Source organism: Somniosus microcephalus, chromosome 12 (genome assembly GCF_052327205.1).
Source record: "Somniosus microcephalus isolate GS21.2 chromosome 12, FLI_Smic_1.0, whole genome shotgun sequence".
Taxonomy (NCBI): domain Eukaryota; kingdom Metazoa; phylum Chordata; class Chondrichthyes; order Squaliformes; family Somniosidae; genus Somniosus; species Somniosus microcephalus.
In genome coordinates, this window is record NC_140998.1 from 204,867,547 (window position 1) to 204,883,775 (window position 16,229).

The 16,229-nt window shown below is 48.6% G+C and overlaps 1 protein-coding gene across 1 annotated transcript; it reads right to left on the bottom strand.

Annotated features, from left to right (window-relative positions):
- Nucleotides 1-363: 363 nt before the first annotated feature.
- LOC147109956 (HEPACAM family member 2-like) lies at nt 364-16,229 on the bottom strand. Its single transcript, XM_086003952.1, has 5 exons — nt 16,112-16,229; nt 10,159-10,503; nt 8,640-8,909; nt 3,673-3,798; nt 364-1,150 (listed from the first exon to the last, which is right to left on the bottom strand). The coding sequence occupies exons 1-5, from the start codon at nt 16,167-16,169 to the stop codon at nt 1,089-1,091; spliced, it is 861 nt and encodes a 286-aa protein (XP_085860078.1). The 5' UTR covers nt 16,170-16,229; the 3' UTR covers nt 364-1,088.

Below are 16,229 nucleotides of genomic sequence, written 5' to 3' on the forward strand. Positions count from 1 at the left end.
GAGAGCGCCAATCTTATAACATATCTGTAAGTAACATCTTTAACAGAACGGAAGCCTACAAGTGTAAGCTTCAAGCATGACGGGAACATGGACCTCCTCAGGGCAGCAGATACCTGAATCCAAGTGTCTGTAGGTGCCAATTAGCCCCTTCAACAAGGACCTGGATAATGAGCTAGAGGCGGAAGGAGTGAAGGTTCTGGGAAATAGTCTGAGTGGAGTTGCTTCAAGCCGCGTCCTTCGCATATCACAAGCCAGCGCTGTCCGATCACCTGTCCACCCTTCCCCGGTCTAAATCCGTCACCTCTTCCAGTCCCACGTCCAGCTCAAAACCTCCGCCCCCCCCCCCCCCCCCACATTCCCACTCTGTCCTCCTGTCACCTTCCCTCCCTCTCTCTGTGCTCCACCACCGGCCATCCACACCAACACCCCCGCCCCTCAACACTCTGGAACTCCCATCGTCAAGTCATCCATCGTGCCGCATCTCTCTCCACTCTCAAAAAGCCTACTTAGGACCTTCCTTTGTTGGCCAGGCCCCTTAATCCTCCACCCGAAAACGCCACGCTCGCCGTCCAATCTCTCTCCTGCCCCCCGTGGAAAGCTTCGGTGCGTGGATCAAGCTTATCTCCTGGGTGGTCCTCTCATCGTGGGGAGGGGTAGGACAACTCCCCACCAGGACATCAAGTGGGACTGGTTGGAGCCTCGAGTGGTGCGTGGCTCGCGGTCGGAGTCCCCGGGGCAGAGGGGGCCGAATGGCCTCTTTCCCCCCTTTCTGCCCGTAATGCATTAATACTGTTGTGAAAGTCATTGTCACTTCTGAATAAATAAGTCAAGGTAGCTGTGTGTGTGTGTGAGGTGCCGGGCGAGACTGGGAAGCAAGACTCCAAGAGGCATGGGGTGGGTGGGTGGGTGGGGGGTATGTCCTGTAATCTTTTATCAGCAACCCAGCTCAGAACATCTCTGGTTCTTGCCCCACCTCCAGCGTCGATGGGGGCCTACGGGTGCAGCATTAATCAGGGTAAGGTGGCAACACTAATCGAGGTACGGCTGCGGTGTTAATCGGGGTAAGGGTGCAACATCGCTGCGTTGAATCAGACAGTCGCCTTGGCTCTCGTTGACCTCGAACGGACGTACTGGAGGGCGACTTTGCCAGCTGTAAGAAAGGGACAGAGGAAAAGGTTAACCTTGGATCCTTGGGAGTCGGGCGGCCTGACCACTTTTGCGGTCAGTGGCCAAGCGGAGGGCGCGCGCCCCCGACAACCAGCCCCGGAGACAGCTGCCCACAAGGATCTCGCCATCGAGACGCTCGGCTATTCCGACGCGCGGTTGAAATCGGCGCCAGTGAAAGGGGTTGAGTCCCGAACGCCAGCCGCCTCGAGCGGCCCAAGCAGCCAATCACAAAGCAGGAAGTCATTACGCTCCTTTTTATTCTGACTTTTGATAAATGTCAGAGAGCAAAAACACAGAATGGGGCTCTCAAAAAGGCAAACCTGTAATAAGACCATGAGAAATAGGAGCAGGAATAGACCACTCGGCCCCTCGAGCCTGCTCCGCCATTCAATAAGATCATGGCTGATCTTGTGCTCAAAGCCACTTCCCCGCCTGCTCCCCATAATCCTTCACTCCCTTATCTTGCAAAAATCTGTCTATCTCCACCTTAAATGTATTTAATGACCCAGCCTCCACGGCTCTCTGGGGCAGAGAATTCCACAGATTTACGACCCTCTGAGAGAAGAAATTCCTCCTCATTTCAGTTCTAAAAGGGCGACCCTTTATTCTGAGACTGTGCCCCCGAGTTCTAGATTTCCCCACGCGGGGAAACATCCTCTCTGCACCTACCCTGTCGAGCCCCCTCAGTATCTTATATGTTTCAATAAGATCACCTCTCATTCTTCTAAACTCCAATGTGTATAGGCCCAACCTGCTCAACCTTTCCTCATAAGTCAACCCCTCATCTCAGAAATCAACCAAGTGAATCGTCTCTGAACCGCCTCCAACGCAAGTATATCCTTCCTTAAATAAGGAAACCAGAATGGTACGCAGTACTCCAGGTGTGGTCTCACCAATGCCCTGTACAGTTGTAGCAGGACTTCCCTACTTTTATACTCCAAGCCCCTTTGCAATAAAGGCCAACATTCCATTTGCCTTTTTGATTACTTGCTGTACCTGCATGCTAACTTTTTGTGTTTCATGCACAAGGACCCCTTGTCAATAAAGATGAATAAACTAAGTTTTCTTGAAAACTGTCTTTTTTTTTTAAATTCGTTCATGGGATGTGGGCGTCGCTGGCAAGGCCGGCATTTATTGCTCACTCCTTTTATTAAAATGCATAAATTTGACACTCCGCAAAATTAAAAGTCGTTTTTCAGGACCATATGGGGCTAAAAATTGAGTAGCGCCCCATTTACATAGAAACAGAGAAGATAGGAGCAGGAGGAGGCCAATCAGCCCCTCGAGCCTGCTCCGCCATTCAATGCGATCATGGCTGATCATCCAAATTCCGTACCCTGTCCCTGCCTTCTCCACATATCCCTTGATCCCTTTAGCCTTAAGAAATATATCCAACTCCTTCTTGAATATATTTAATGAATTGGCCTCAACTGCCTTCTGTGGTAGAGAATTCCACAGGTTCACCACTCTCTGGGTGAAGAAATTCCTCCTCATCTCTGTCCTAAATGGCTCACCCCTTATCCTTAGACTGTGACCCCTGGTTCTGGACTCCCCGACCATCGGGAACATCTTTCCTGCAGTCCAGTCCTGTTAGAATTTTATAAGTTTGAATGAGATCCCATCTCATTCTTCAAAACTCCAGCAAATATAAGCCCAATCGACCCAATCTCTCCTCATACGTCATCCCTGCCGTCCCAGGTATCAGTCTTGTATCTTGTAAAAAATCTGTCTATCTCCACCTTAAATGTATTTAATGACCCAGCCTCCACGGCTCTCTGGGGCAGAGAATTCCACAGATTCACGACCCTCTGAGAGAAGAAATTCCTCCTCATCTGAGTTCTAAAAGGGCAACCCTTTATTCTGAAACTATGCAACAAACTAGTGCAGCGAAGATTCACCAGGCTGATACCTGGGATGGCAGGAATGACGTATGAGGAGAGATTGGGTTGATTGAGCTTGTACTCGCTGGAGTTTAGAAGAATGAGAGGGGGATCTCATTGAAACTTATAAAATTCTAACAGGACTGGACAGACTAGATGCAGGAAGGATGTTCCCGATGGCGGGGGAGTCCAGAACCAGGGGTCACAGTCTAAGGATAAGGGGTAAGCCATTTAGGACAGAGATGAGGAGGAATTTCTTCACCCAGAGAGTGGTGAACCTGTGGAATTCTCTACCACAGAAGGCAGTTGAGGCCAATTCATTAAATATATTCAAGAAGGAGTTAGATATATTTCTAAGGCTAAAGGGATCAAGGGATATGGGGAGAAAGCAGGGACAGGGTACTGAATTTGGATGATCAGCCATGATCTCATTGAATGGCGGAGCAGGCTCGAGGGGCCGAATGGCCGACTCCTGCTCCTATCTTCTATGTTTTTGTATGTTTCTATGTGTACCCCCCGAGTTCTTGATTTCCCCACGAGGGGACATATCCTCTCTGCCTCGGCCTTGTCGAGCCCCCTCAGTATCTTATATGTTTCAATTAGAATTGTGAGAAGACATATTCACCTTGTGTTAAATATATCCCCAGTCCCAGCAACAATGCGGCAAAGATCCCGAATAAGACAGGGAGCAGCTGATGGTGCCTCTTCTTTGAGCTCGTCCGTACTTCACACTGGGGGAAGTTTGAGGAGGCTGAAAACAGAAGAATTTGGGATAGATGGTGTCTTCAGAGAGGTGTTATTAGCACAATCAACAAGGTCTAATGGCAAGTCCATCGCCACACGCACATACACAAACGTATACACAAATACATACACGAACATATACAAACAAATACACGCACCTACATGGCCTTCATTACAAGAGGATTTGAGTACAGGAGTAAAGAAGTCTTATTCCAATTATATAGGGCCTTGGTGAGACCACACCTGGAGTACTGTGTGCAGTTTTGGTCTCCTTACCTAAGGAAGGATATACTTGCCATAGAGGGAGTGCAACGAAGGTTCACCAGACTGGTTCCTGAGATGGGGGGATTGTCCTTTGAGGAGAGATCGAGTAAACTAGGCCTATATTCTCTGGAGTTTAGAAGAATGGGAGGTGATCTCATTGAAACATATAAAGTTCTTAAAACGCTTGGCAGGATAGATGCCGAGAGGTTGTTTCCTCTGGCTGGAGAGTCTAGGACATGGGGACATAGTCTCAGGGTGGCAGGACTATCGTATGAGAAGAGATTGAGTAAACTAGGCCTGTATTCTCTTGAATTCAGAAGAATGAGAGGGGATCTCATTGAAGCATGCAAAATTATTACAGGGCTTGATAGGGTGGATGCTGGGAGAATGTTTCCCTTAGCTGGGAAGTCTAGAACCAGGGGCCACAGCCTCAGGATAAAGGGTAGGCCATTCAGGACTGAGATGAGAAGAAATTTCTTCACACAGAGGGTGGTGAATCTTTGGAATTCTCTACCCCAGAGGGCGGTGGAGGCTCAGTCACTGGGTAGATTCAAAACAGGAGTCGATAGATTTCTGACTAGTAAGGGCATCAAGGGCTATGGCGATAGGGCCGGTGAATGGAGTTGAGGCAGAAGATCAGCCATGATCTCATAGAATGGTGGAGCAGGCTCGAAGGGCCGACTGGCCGACTCCTGCTCCTATTTCTTATGTTCTTATACACAAATACATACACTGGAAAGGGTGCAGAGAAGATTTACAAGGATGATACCAGAAATGCGAGGGTACACCTATCAGGAAAGGATGAACAGGCCGGGTCTCCTTTCTCTTGAAAAGAGAAGGCTGAGGGGTGACCTAATAGAGGTCTATAAAATTGTGAAAGGTTTTGATAGAGCGGACACAGAGAGAATGTTTCCACTTGTGGGGGAAGAGCACAACCAGGGGCCATCAATAGAAGATAGTCACCAAGAAATCCAATAGGGAATTCAGAAGAAACGTCTTTACCCAGAGAGTGGTGAGAACGTGGAACTCGCTACCACAGGGAGTGGTTGAAGTGAATAGTATAGATGCATTTAAGGGGAGGCTGGACAAGCCTATGAGGGAGAAGGGAATAGAGGGTTACGTTGATAGATTTAGATGAGGAAAGACGGGAGGAGGCTCGAGTGGAGCATATAGGCCGGCATGGACTGATTGGCCCGAATGGCCTCTTTCTGTGCCGTATATCCAATGTAATCCTGTGTAATATATGCACAAACCCACAGACACAAACACTTACACAAACGCATATAGGTACAAACAACAACTTTCATTAAAAAAGTGCCTTTAACATCATAAAATGTCCCAAGGTGCTTCACATGAGCATTAAAAGAGACTTGCATTTCTATAGAGCCTTTCACGACCACCGGACGTCCCAAAGCGCTTTACAGCTTTTGAAGTGTAGTCACTGTTGTACTGTGGGAAAGGCGACAGCCAATTTGCGCACAGCAACCTCCCACAAACAGCAATGTGATAAGGACCAGATCATCCATTTCAGTGATGTTGATTGAGGGATAAATATTGGCCCCAGGACACCGGGGGGAACTCCCCCCTGCTCTTCTTCCAATAGTGACCGTTGCAAATCCCTCCAACTACCAACATTTCCCAGTCTCTCATCTTTTAAATAATGGGCCAGTAATTCCGGTCCCAACGTGCGAGTACGGACGGGGTACTCACGCGTGGGCCCGTTGGAAGTGCCGGATTTCAGCATGCACAGCGCATGCGCGGGAAACCGGCATTTCCTGTCCTCTGAACCAAGGGGTCCAGAGGACGAACGCGTGCGAGCAGGAGTCTGCGCGTGCGCGCTGAAATTCCTTTTTTTCCCCACAGGTTTGCGCGTGTGTAAGGGCCTCTCCTTGTAGACGTAAGGACTTCATTCTTTAAGGTAAGTGGTCTATTACTTAAAATTATAACACTTTTTCCACAGCTTTATTGTTTTTAAGGACTTTACAGTAAGGTAAGTGTAGTTTTAGACCCGATTTTTAAAAAAATTATTTTTTTCAAAAATTTGATTACTTGTTTAAAATAGTTTTTTTAAGTTATTTATAGTTTATTTAATTATTGGGATGTGTTTTAAAATTTTATTTAAAGTTAAACTAGTCTTTTGGGCGCCCGTACTTTTCAGTTCTTACTATCAAACTCATGAATGAAGTTTCCCCTCCCCTGATTGGCTGCACAGTGCTCACCTGATCCCAGCCGGCACATCGCACTAACTACGCCGCTGGATCAGGCAAGCAAAGCGCGCCGACATCTGAACCGGGCCAGTGACAGGAATTCCAAGCAGGCCCAGGCTTCAGATGTTGGCACGCTGGGTGAGTGCACATCGGGGGCTTGGACGCGCGGCAAGCCCCCGAACCTAATTTCTGGGCCAATATTCTGCTTTTCTATTCTTCCTACCAAAGTGGATAATGTCCCCACGTTATACTCCATTTGCCACCTTCTTGCTCACTCACTTAACCAGTCCAGATTCCTTTGCAACCTCTTTGCATCCTCCTCACAGCTTACTTTCCCACCTAGCTTTGTATCGTCACTTAGTCCCCTCATCTAAGTCATTGATGTAGATTGTGAATAGCTGAGGCCCCAACACTGATCCTTGAGGCACCCCACTAGTTACAGCCTGCCAACCTGAAAATGGCCGGTTTATTCCTACTCTCTGTTTTCTGCCCATAAACCAATCCTCAATCCATGCTAGTACAGTATATAGAAGGATATGTTGATGGACTTAGATGAAGAGGGGGGCGGGAGGAGGCTCGTGTGGAGCATAAACACGGGCACGGACCAGTTGGGCCGAATGGCCTGATTCTATGCTGCAAATACGATGTAATTAGAGTCAAAGGGGGAAAAGTTCAGTATCGCCCCGTTTGGGGCGCCATTATCGGCTGTACGCAAAGATTAGCGCCTGGCGCTAATCATCGCCTCCGACGGCAAACTTGGCTTCTATCGCCCCTGGAGGTGGTTGGAGCGCTACATCAGGCGCTTCACACCTGTCTTAAGGCGCTAACGCCGAGGAGCGAGGCGCTACCTCAGAGCGCTGGCGAAGCTCATGTGATGTCAGTCAGCAATGGAACACAGACACACTGGCGCCGGTCAGTTCTTAAAGGGGAGTTCTGACGAAAGGTCATCGACCTGAAACGTTAACTCTGTTTCTCTCTTCACAGATGCTGCTTGACCTGCTGAGTTTCTCCAGCATTATCTGTTTTTATCTTAAAGGGGAGGGTTGATCTTGGTCTCCATCCACATCCTGCTCATTGCAGCCTTGAATCTTGGCCTGGAGAGACCTGTACATCAAATCTGCTGGAAAGAACAATGGAAAGGCCCAGGGAAAGAGCTCAGAGTGCAGACCCCACAGTCTCTTCTAAATCGATACAAGGAAGGGCAAATCAAAATGAACCTGCAAAGTGCTGCTCAGTACCCAAAACTCCTTCACACAGCGTTGAATCTCTCCAGAAGTCTCTCTCTCTCTCTCTCTCAGAATGCATGGTGCAAAAATGTCACCGACAAAAGAAGGCAGGAAGCGGTCGCCTTTAAATAGCGCTCCCCCAGTCCCTTCCCGACTGCAAAACGCTCCCCTCAACCTGTCGTTGCCAGCGGCAGGCGGTAAGGCAGGGGGCGCCACTCACTATCTGGTCCGGGGCGGTAACGGGGCGTTGCGAACTCGACTGACGTCATGATCTGCGGGCGCTGGAGATCGTGGCGGTAGTGTTTAGCGCCGCTGCAAAATGTCTCGGTAATTTCGCGAGCGGCGCAAATATTGCCGCGCCCGGGCGCTAGTTACTGTGCACCCCATTAGCGCCCTCTTAAGGCGATAACGGGAGGTGCAAACAACTGAATTATTCCCCCATAGAGTTATACAGCACAGAAAAAGGCCCTTCGGCCCATCATGTCCACGCTGGCCATCAAGCCCTGTCCATTCTAATCCCATTTTCCAGCACTTGGTCCGTAGCCTTGTATGCTATGGCGTTTCAAGTGCTCATCTAAATGCTTCTTGAATGTTGTGAGGGTTCCTGCCTCTACCACCCTTTCAGGCAGTGAGTTCCAGATTCCAACCACCCTCTGGGTGAGAAAGTTTTTCCTCAAATCCCCTCTAAACCTCCTGCTCCTTACCTTGAAACTATGCCCCTTGGTTATTGACCCCTCTACTAAGGGGAAAAGTTCCTTTCTATCCACCCTATCTATGCCCCTCATAATTTTGTACACTTCAATCAGGTCCCCCCTCAGCCTTCTCTGCTCCAAGGAAAACAACCCCAGCCTGTCCAGACTCTCTTCACAGCTGAAACGCTCCAGCCCAGGTAACATCCCGGTGAATCTCCTCTGCACCCTCTCCAATGCAATTACATCCTTCCTATAGTGTGGCGACCAGAACTGCACACAGTATTCCAGCTGTGGCCTAACTAGAGTTTTGTACAGCTCCATCATAACCTCCCTGCTCTTATATTCTGTGCCTCGGCTAATGAAGGTAATTGTCCATCGATAGTAATTTAAGATATTCCTATTACAGGAGGCAGTGTGAAAAGCTTGATGACGTATGGTATTCAATAAGCCCGCTCCCACCTGATAGGTTCAAGCTGTGTGTCAGCCTGTTCAGTAGATTTGACACCGAACAGGTATAGGTGCCGCAGTCCTCGGGACCCAGCAAGTGCAGGAGGAGGCGTGGCCCAGAGTGATGGAAAGCCAGCCCGCCCGTCTCCGTGATATTCATCCCATCCTTTGTCCAGGAAAACTCCGGCTTTGTGCCGCTTTCCACCGAGCAAATTAGAGACACGTTGCGCTCGGAGCTGGTTTCGTTCGGTGTCATGGTAACCATAATCCCTGCAATGGGTTCTGGGAAAGAAAGCAAAGTCACTTGGACATGCAGCAGTTTTATCATTGAACTAATTCTTTACCTAATCCCGGAATTTTTATGACGATTTTTCAAATGATTTTTCTCATCAAGGCAATGAGTATTAGTATTGGGAAAACTTTCTGTTACTGGGCATCCGGAGATAGCATCCAACACTCCCAGGGCAGGTACAGCACGGAGTTAGATACAGAGTAAAGCTCCCTCTACACTGTCCCATCAAACACTCCCAGGGCAGCAACAGCATAGGGTTAGATACAGAGTAAAGCTCCCTCTACACTGTCCCATCAAACACTCCCAGGGCAGCTACAGCATGGGGTTAGATACAGAGTAAAGCTACCTCTACACTGTCCCATCAAACACTCCCAGGGCAGGTACAGCACGGGTTAGATACAGAGTAAAGCTCCCTCTACACTGTCCCATCAAACACTCCCAGGGCAGGTACAGCATGGATTAGATACAGAGTAAAGCTCCCTCTACACTGTCCCATCAAACACTCCCAGGGCAGCTACAGCATGGGGTTAGATACAGAGTAAAGCTACCTCTACACTGTCCCATCAAACACTCCCAGGACAGGTACAGCACGGGGTTAGATACAGAGTAAAGCTCCCTCTACACTGTCCCATCAAACACTCCCAGGGCAGCTACAGCACGGGTTAGATACAGAGTAAAGCTCCCTCTACACTGTCCCATCAAACACTCCCAGGGCAGGTACAGCATGGATTAGATACAGAGTAAAGCTCCCTCTACACTGTCCCATCAAACACTCCCAGGGCAGGTACAGCATGGGGTTAGATACAGAGTAAAGCTCCCTCTACACTGTCCCCATCAAACACTCCCAGGGCAGGTACAGCACGGGGTTAGATACAGAGTAAAGCTCCCTCTACACTGTCCCATCAAACTCTCCCTCAGCAGGTACAGCACGGGGTTAGATACAGAGTAAAGCTCCCGTTACACTGTCCCATCAAACACTCCCAGGGCAGGTACAGCAAAAGTCAGATGTCTTTCACATCATCAATGGGAAGTGATTGGATGCCAACTCTTGGAGTTCAATGGAGATTTCTCAAGTCAATGTGGCACCCAACACCCTACAACATCAACCACACTCCCCATAGGCGGCCACCTCTTTCAACACCATCAACCCCACTCACCATAGTTGGCCACCTCTTTCAATACCATTAACCCCACTCCCCATAGTTGGCCACCTCTTTCAATACCATTAACCCCACTCACCATAGGTGGTCACGTCTGTCGAAGCTTTGTCCTCCACCCCGTCATCAGCGGTCACTGTGATCTGGTAGGTGCCTTGGTCACTCTCTGCGAAACTGCGGAGGACGAGGGAGCCGGTCTTGCTGTCGAACTGGATCCGGTTGCGATAAGGGGTGGACGGGAGTGTTTTGTTTTTCCCGACGATGTACTGCAGGATGCGGGTCGGGCCCTCCTTGTCCACTTTCCACGTGATGCTGTGCAGCTTGTTGGCGGCCTCCACTCGGTAGGTCACTTCCAGTTTAACGGGCTGGCCAATGACACCGTAAACCACCCTCTCCTTCAGCCTCACCTGCAGACACGAGCCTGCACCTAGAATGCGGAGAGATCCAGCTTTTGTTACAAAGGGATTCGAGTATAAGAATAAAGAAGTCTTACGACAATTATATCGAGACCACACCTGGAGTACTGTGTGTTATAAATCTCATCATCAAGAAACTGCTTATGAAATAACGCTGGACGGCCAGCCGGTGGCGCCGTCCAAGGAGTATAAATACTCGGGCGTGGGCCCCAGCTTCCCAGGGACATTTTGTAAGACAAGGAGCTAGTGAAATACAACTAGACTTCCATGTTCTGAAACAAGTTGATTAACGCTTTGCTTTATACTCAAACCAAGTGCATAGTGAGTTTATTTATATCACTGTTTAACATAATTTCTCTGCTTTTCCCTGGTGAGACCACACCTGGAGTACTGTGCACAGTTTTGGTCTCGTTACCTAAGGAAGGATATACTTGCCATAGAGGGAGTGCAACAAAGGTTCACCAGACTGGTTCCTGGGATGGGGGGGAGGCGGGTTGTCCTATGAGGAGAGATTGAGTAGACTAGGCCTATATTCTCTAGAGTTTAGAAGAATGAGGTGTGATCTCATTGAAACATCTAAAATTCTTAAGGGGATTGACAGGGTAGATGTTGAGAGGTTGTTTCCCCTGGCTGGGGAGTCGAGAACCAGGGGTCAGTCTCAGGATAAGGGGTCGACCATTCAGGACTGAGATGAGGAGAAATTTCTTCACTCAGAGGGTGGTGAATCTTTGGAATTCTCTACCCCAGAGGGCAGTGGAGGCTCAGTCCTTCAGTATATTTCAGACAGAGGTCGATAAAATTTGGAGAACTAAGTATCGGGTGGGAAGGTGGAGTTGAGGTAAAAAATCAGCCACGCTCTTATTGAATGGCGGAGCAGGCTCGAAAGGCCCAGTGGTCTACTCCTGCTCCTATTTGTTAAGTTCTTAAGGCGTCAATCACATTGTTGTGGGTCTGGAGTCACATAATAGGCCAGACCAGATAAGAACAGCAAGTTTCCTTCGCGAAAGGACATTAATGAATCAGTTGGATTTTTACAACAATCTGATAGTTTCATGGCCACCATTACTGAGGCCAGCTCTTTCTTTAGTCCAGATTTATTTAATTAACTGAATTTAAATTCCAGGCCGCTGGATTGCTAGTGCCAATAACACAACCACTGTGCTGCTGTACCTGCTGAGCCGAGTTGCCTTGAGAAGGTGGTGGTGGTGGGCCGCCTTCTTGAACCTCTGGTAGTGGCTTAGAACATAAGAAATAGGAGCAAGAATAGGCCATTCGGCCCCTCGAGCCTGCTCTGCCATTCAATGCGATCATGGCTGATCATCCAAACTCAGTACCCGGTCCCTGCTTTCTCCCCATATCCCTTGATCCCTTTAGCCTTAAGAAATATATCCAACTCCTTCTTGAATATATTTAATGTATTGGCCTCTACTGCCTTCTGTGGTAGAGAATTCCACAGGTTCACCACTCTTTGGGTGAAGAAATTCCTCCTCATTTCTGTCCTAAATGGCTTACCCCTTATCCTTAGACTGTGACCCCTGGTTCTGGACTCCCCGACCCTTGGGAACATCCTTCCTGCATCTAGTCTGTCCAGTCCTGTCAGAATTTTATAAGTTTCAATGAGATCCCCTCTCATTCTTCTAAGCTCCAGCGAGTATAAGCCCAATCGACCCAATCTCTCCTCATATGTCATTCCTGCCATCCCAGGTATCAGTCTGGTGAATCTTCGCTGAACTCCCTCCATGGCAAGAACATCCTTCCTCAGATAAGGCGACCAAAACTGCACACAATACTCAAGATGTGGTCTCACCAAGGCCCTGTACAACTGCAGCAAGACATCCTTCACTCCCTTATCTTGCAAAAATCTGTCTATCTCCACCTTAAATGTATTCAATGACCCAGCCTCCACGGCTCTCTGGGGCAGAGAATTCCACAGATTTACGACCCTCTGAGAGAAGAAATTCCTCCTCATCTCAGTTCTAAAAGGGCGACCCTTTATTCTGAGACCGTGCCCCCGAGTTCTAGATTTCCCCACGAGGGGAAACATCCTCTCTGCATCTACCCTGTCGAGCCCCCTCAGTACCTTATGTGTTTCAATAAGATCACCTCTCATTCTTCTAAACTCCAATGAGTATAGGCCCAGCCTGCTCAACCTTTCCTCATAAGTCAACCCCCTCATCTCAGGAATCAACCGAGTGAATCGTCTCTGAACTGCCTCCAATGCAAGTGTATCCTTCCTTAAATAAGGAGACCAAAACTGTACGCAATACTCCGGGTGTGGTCTCACCAACACCCTGTACAGTTGTAGCAGGACCTCCCTGCTTTTATACTCCCGCCCCTTGCAATAAAGGCCAACATTCCATTTGCCTTCCTGATTACTTGCTGTACCTGCATACTAACTTTTTGTGTTTCGTGTACTGGGACCCCCAGGTCCCTCTGAACTGCAGCATTTTTACATTTGGTTTCATACAATTGGCCCACTTCAGGGGACCAGTGAGAGTCCACCACGTTTGTGTGGGACTGGAGTCACATAAAGGCCCAGACCGTGTGAAGTCACATGTTTCCTTCCCAAAACCTTGTTCATCTTCATTGCTTTCTGTCTCCCTTACCATCTCCTTTTGCCTTGAATATCTCCTAATGTCTCTTAACCTCTCCTGCCTTCTATCCTATCACAGACCTTCCCTTTTGTTCTTTCATCCCCTCCCCCCATTTCCCAGCCTCTTCACTTGCTTAAAAATCTGTTCCATTTCCTGCTTTTTCCAGTTCTGACGAAGGGTCAGCGACCTGAAACGTTAACTCTGTTTCTCTCTTCACAGATGCTGCCTGACCTGCTGAGTATCTCCAGCATTTTCTGTTATTATTTCAGATTTCCAGCAGATGCAGTATTTTCTTTTTGTATTAGTGAACTAGTTGTTCTTTTTTTATGTCAATCCGACAGCTTCAAGGCCACTTTTACTGATACAATCATTGGAACGAGACCAGAAGGTTTGGGAGTGTAAGTTGTGAGGAGGCTGCAAAGAGGCTTCATCAAAGGGATATAGACAGGCTAAGTGAGTGGGCAAGAACATGGCAAATGGAATATGCACTTTGGTAGGAGAAATAGAAAAGCAGAATATTTTGTAAATGGTGAGCGATTGGGAAATGTTGGTGTTCAGAGGATCTGGGTGTCCTTGTACACAGATCACTAAAAGTTAACATGCAGGTACAGCAAGAAATTAGGATAGCAAATGGTATGTTGGCCTTTATTACAAGAGGATTTGAATATAAGAATAAAGACATCTTATTACAATTATATAGGGCCCTGGTGAGACCACACCTGGAGTACTGTGTATAGTTTTGGTCTCCTTACCTAGGGAAGGATATACTTGCCATAGAGGGAGTGCAGCGAAGGTTCACCAGACTGGTTCCTGGGATGGGGGGATTGTCCTATGAGGAGAGATTGAGTAGACTAGGCCTATATTCTCTAGAGTTTAGAAGAATGAGAGGTGATCTCATTGAAACATACACAATTCTTACTTGGCTTGACAGGGTAGATGCAGGGAGGATGTTTCCCCTGGCTGGGGAGTCTAGAACCAGGGGTCACAGTCTCAGAATAAGGGGTCGGCCATTTAGGACTGAGATGAGAAGAAATTTCTTCACTCAGAGGGCGGTGAATCTTTGGAATTCTCTACCCCAGAGGGCTGTGGAGGCTCAGTCGTTGAGTATATTCAAGACAGAGATCGACAGATTTTTGAATGTTAAGGGAATCAAGGGATAGAGCAGGAAAGTGGAGATGAGGTAGAAGATCAGCCATGATCTTATTGAATGGCAGAGCAGGCTCGAGGGGCCGAATGGTCTACTCCTGCTCCTATTTCTTATGTTCTTATGTTGGTCAGCCCCCCAGGATTAGCCTGGGCAGACGCCGATGACGAAGTCCAACACCACCTTCAGTGTGCCAGTGCAGCCTTCAGTCGCCTGAGGAAGAGAGTGTTTGAAGACCAGGACCTCAAACCCGGCACCAAGCTCATGGTCTACAGAGCAGCAGTGATACCCGCCCTGCTGTATGCCTCAGAGACATGGACCATGTACAGCAGGCACCTCAAAGCAGTGGAGAGGCACCACCAACACTGCCTCCGCAAGATCCTGCAAATCCATTGGCAAGATAGGTGCACCAACGTCAGTGTTCTCTCTCAGGCCAACATCCAAGCTTTGACCACGCTCGATCAGCTCCGACGGATGGGTCACATTGTCTGCATGCCCAATACGAGACTACAAAAACAAGCACTCTACTCGGAGCTCAGACACGGCAAGAGAGCCCTAGGTGGGCAGAGGAAACGCTTCAAGGCCACCCTCAAAGCCTCCTTGAAAAAGTGTAACATCCCCACCAACAACTGGGAATCCCTAGCCCCCAGACCATACAAAAGCGGTGGAGCTGCATCCGGGAAGGCGCCAAACACCTCGAGTCTCTTCGCTGGGAGCAAGCGGAAGCCAAGCGCAGGCAGCGGAAGGAGCGCACCTCAATCCAAGCACCCCACCCACCCGCCCCTTCAACCACCGTCTGCCCCACCTGTGGCAGAGACTGTAGGTCCCACATTGGACTCATCAGTCACCTGAGAACTCATTTTTAGTGTGGAAGCAAGTCATCCTCGGTTCCGAGGGACTGCCTAAGAAGAAGAATTAGCCTGGAATCTCCAGGGATTGAAGATTACTCTCTGGGACCCCGCTGTCAGCAACACCCAGGAGAAAAATCAGAATAAATGTGTGCATTTTTCCATTTCATTTCTGTTTATTAATTATGAAATTATTGAAAGTGGAGGAAAAAAAAAGTTGTTTTGTGGTCAGGATGGGGTAATGAAGAGCTTTTTCTCTCTCCACAGACCAGCATTTTCGGGTTTTACTTCCGATTTCCCGCGTCGCTTTTGCACGGAAACAGATTATCCTGGTTGTCATCCTGTTGCTGTTTGTGGGATCTTGCTGTGCGGAAATCGGCTGCCACGTTTCCGACATAGAAACATAGAAAAATAGGAGCAGGAGTCGGCCATTCGAGCCTGCTCCGCCATTCAATATGATCATGGCTGATCCTCTATCTCAATACCATATTCCCGCTCTCTCCCCATACCCCTTGATGCCTTTTGTGTCTAGAAATCTATCCATCTCCTCTTAAATATATTCAGTGACTTGGCCCCCACTGCCTTCTGTGGTAGAGAATTCCACAGGTTCGCCACCCTCTGAGTGAAGACATTTCTCTCATCTCAGTCCGAAACGTCCTACCCCGTGTGTCCCGAGACTGTGACCCCCCTCGACATTACAAACAGTGACTACACTTCAAAAGTGCTTCTTTTGCCAAGCGGTTTGAGACGTCCTGGGAGGTCGTGAAAGGCGCTTTCCTTTCTATCCTAATTTTGTTTAACTCCTGCCGATTGTGCTGTGAACCATTTGGTTTAGCCAGCTCCTGCTTTCAAAACCCCATTCATGATCTCGGCAAGGTCACCTCAAAGTCTTCTCCTTTCTACAGAGAAGCAGTTTGACCAGGACCGCACACAGTTCCGTGGATGGAGTCTGGCCAAGGCACCAACGTTAACCCCGTTCGTTCGCCCGCCCACCCGCGCTTCGGCGCGCCAGGAAGTCCATAAATGATCGTACCTGTCAACAGGAGAGCGATGCCAATTATCACCAAGGGCCTCGTCCGTCTTATATCCATGTGTCAATGAGCAGTATGGAGATGGTGAAGTCACGTTGAATCAGATTCCCCATTTGCCTC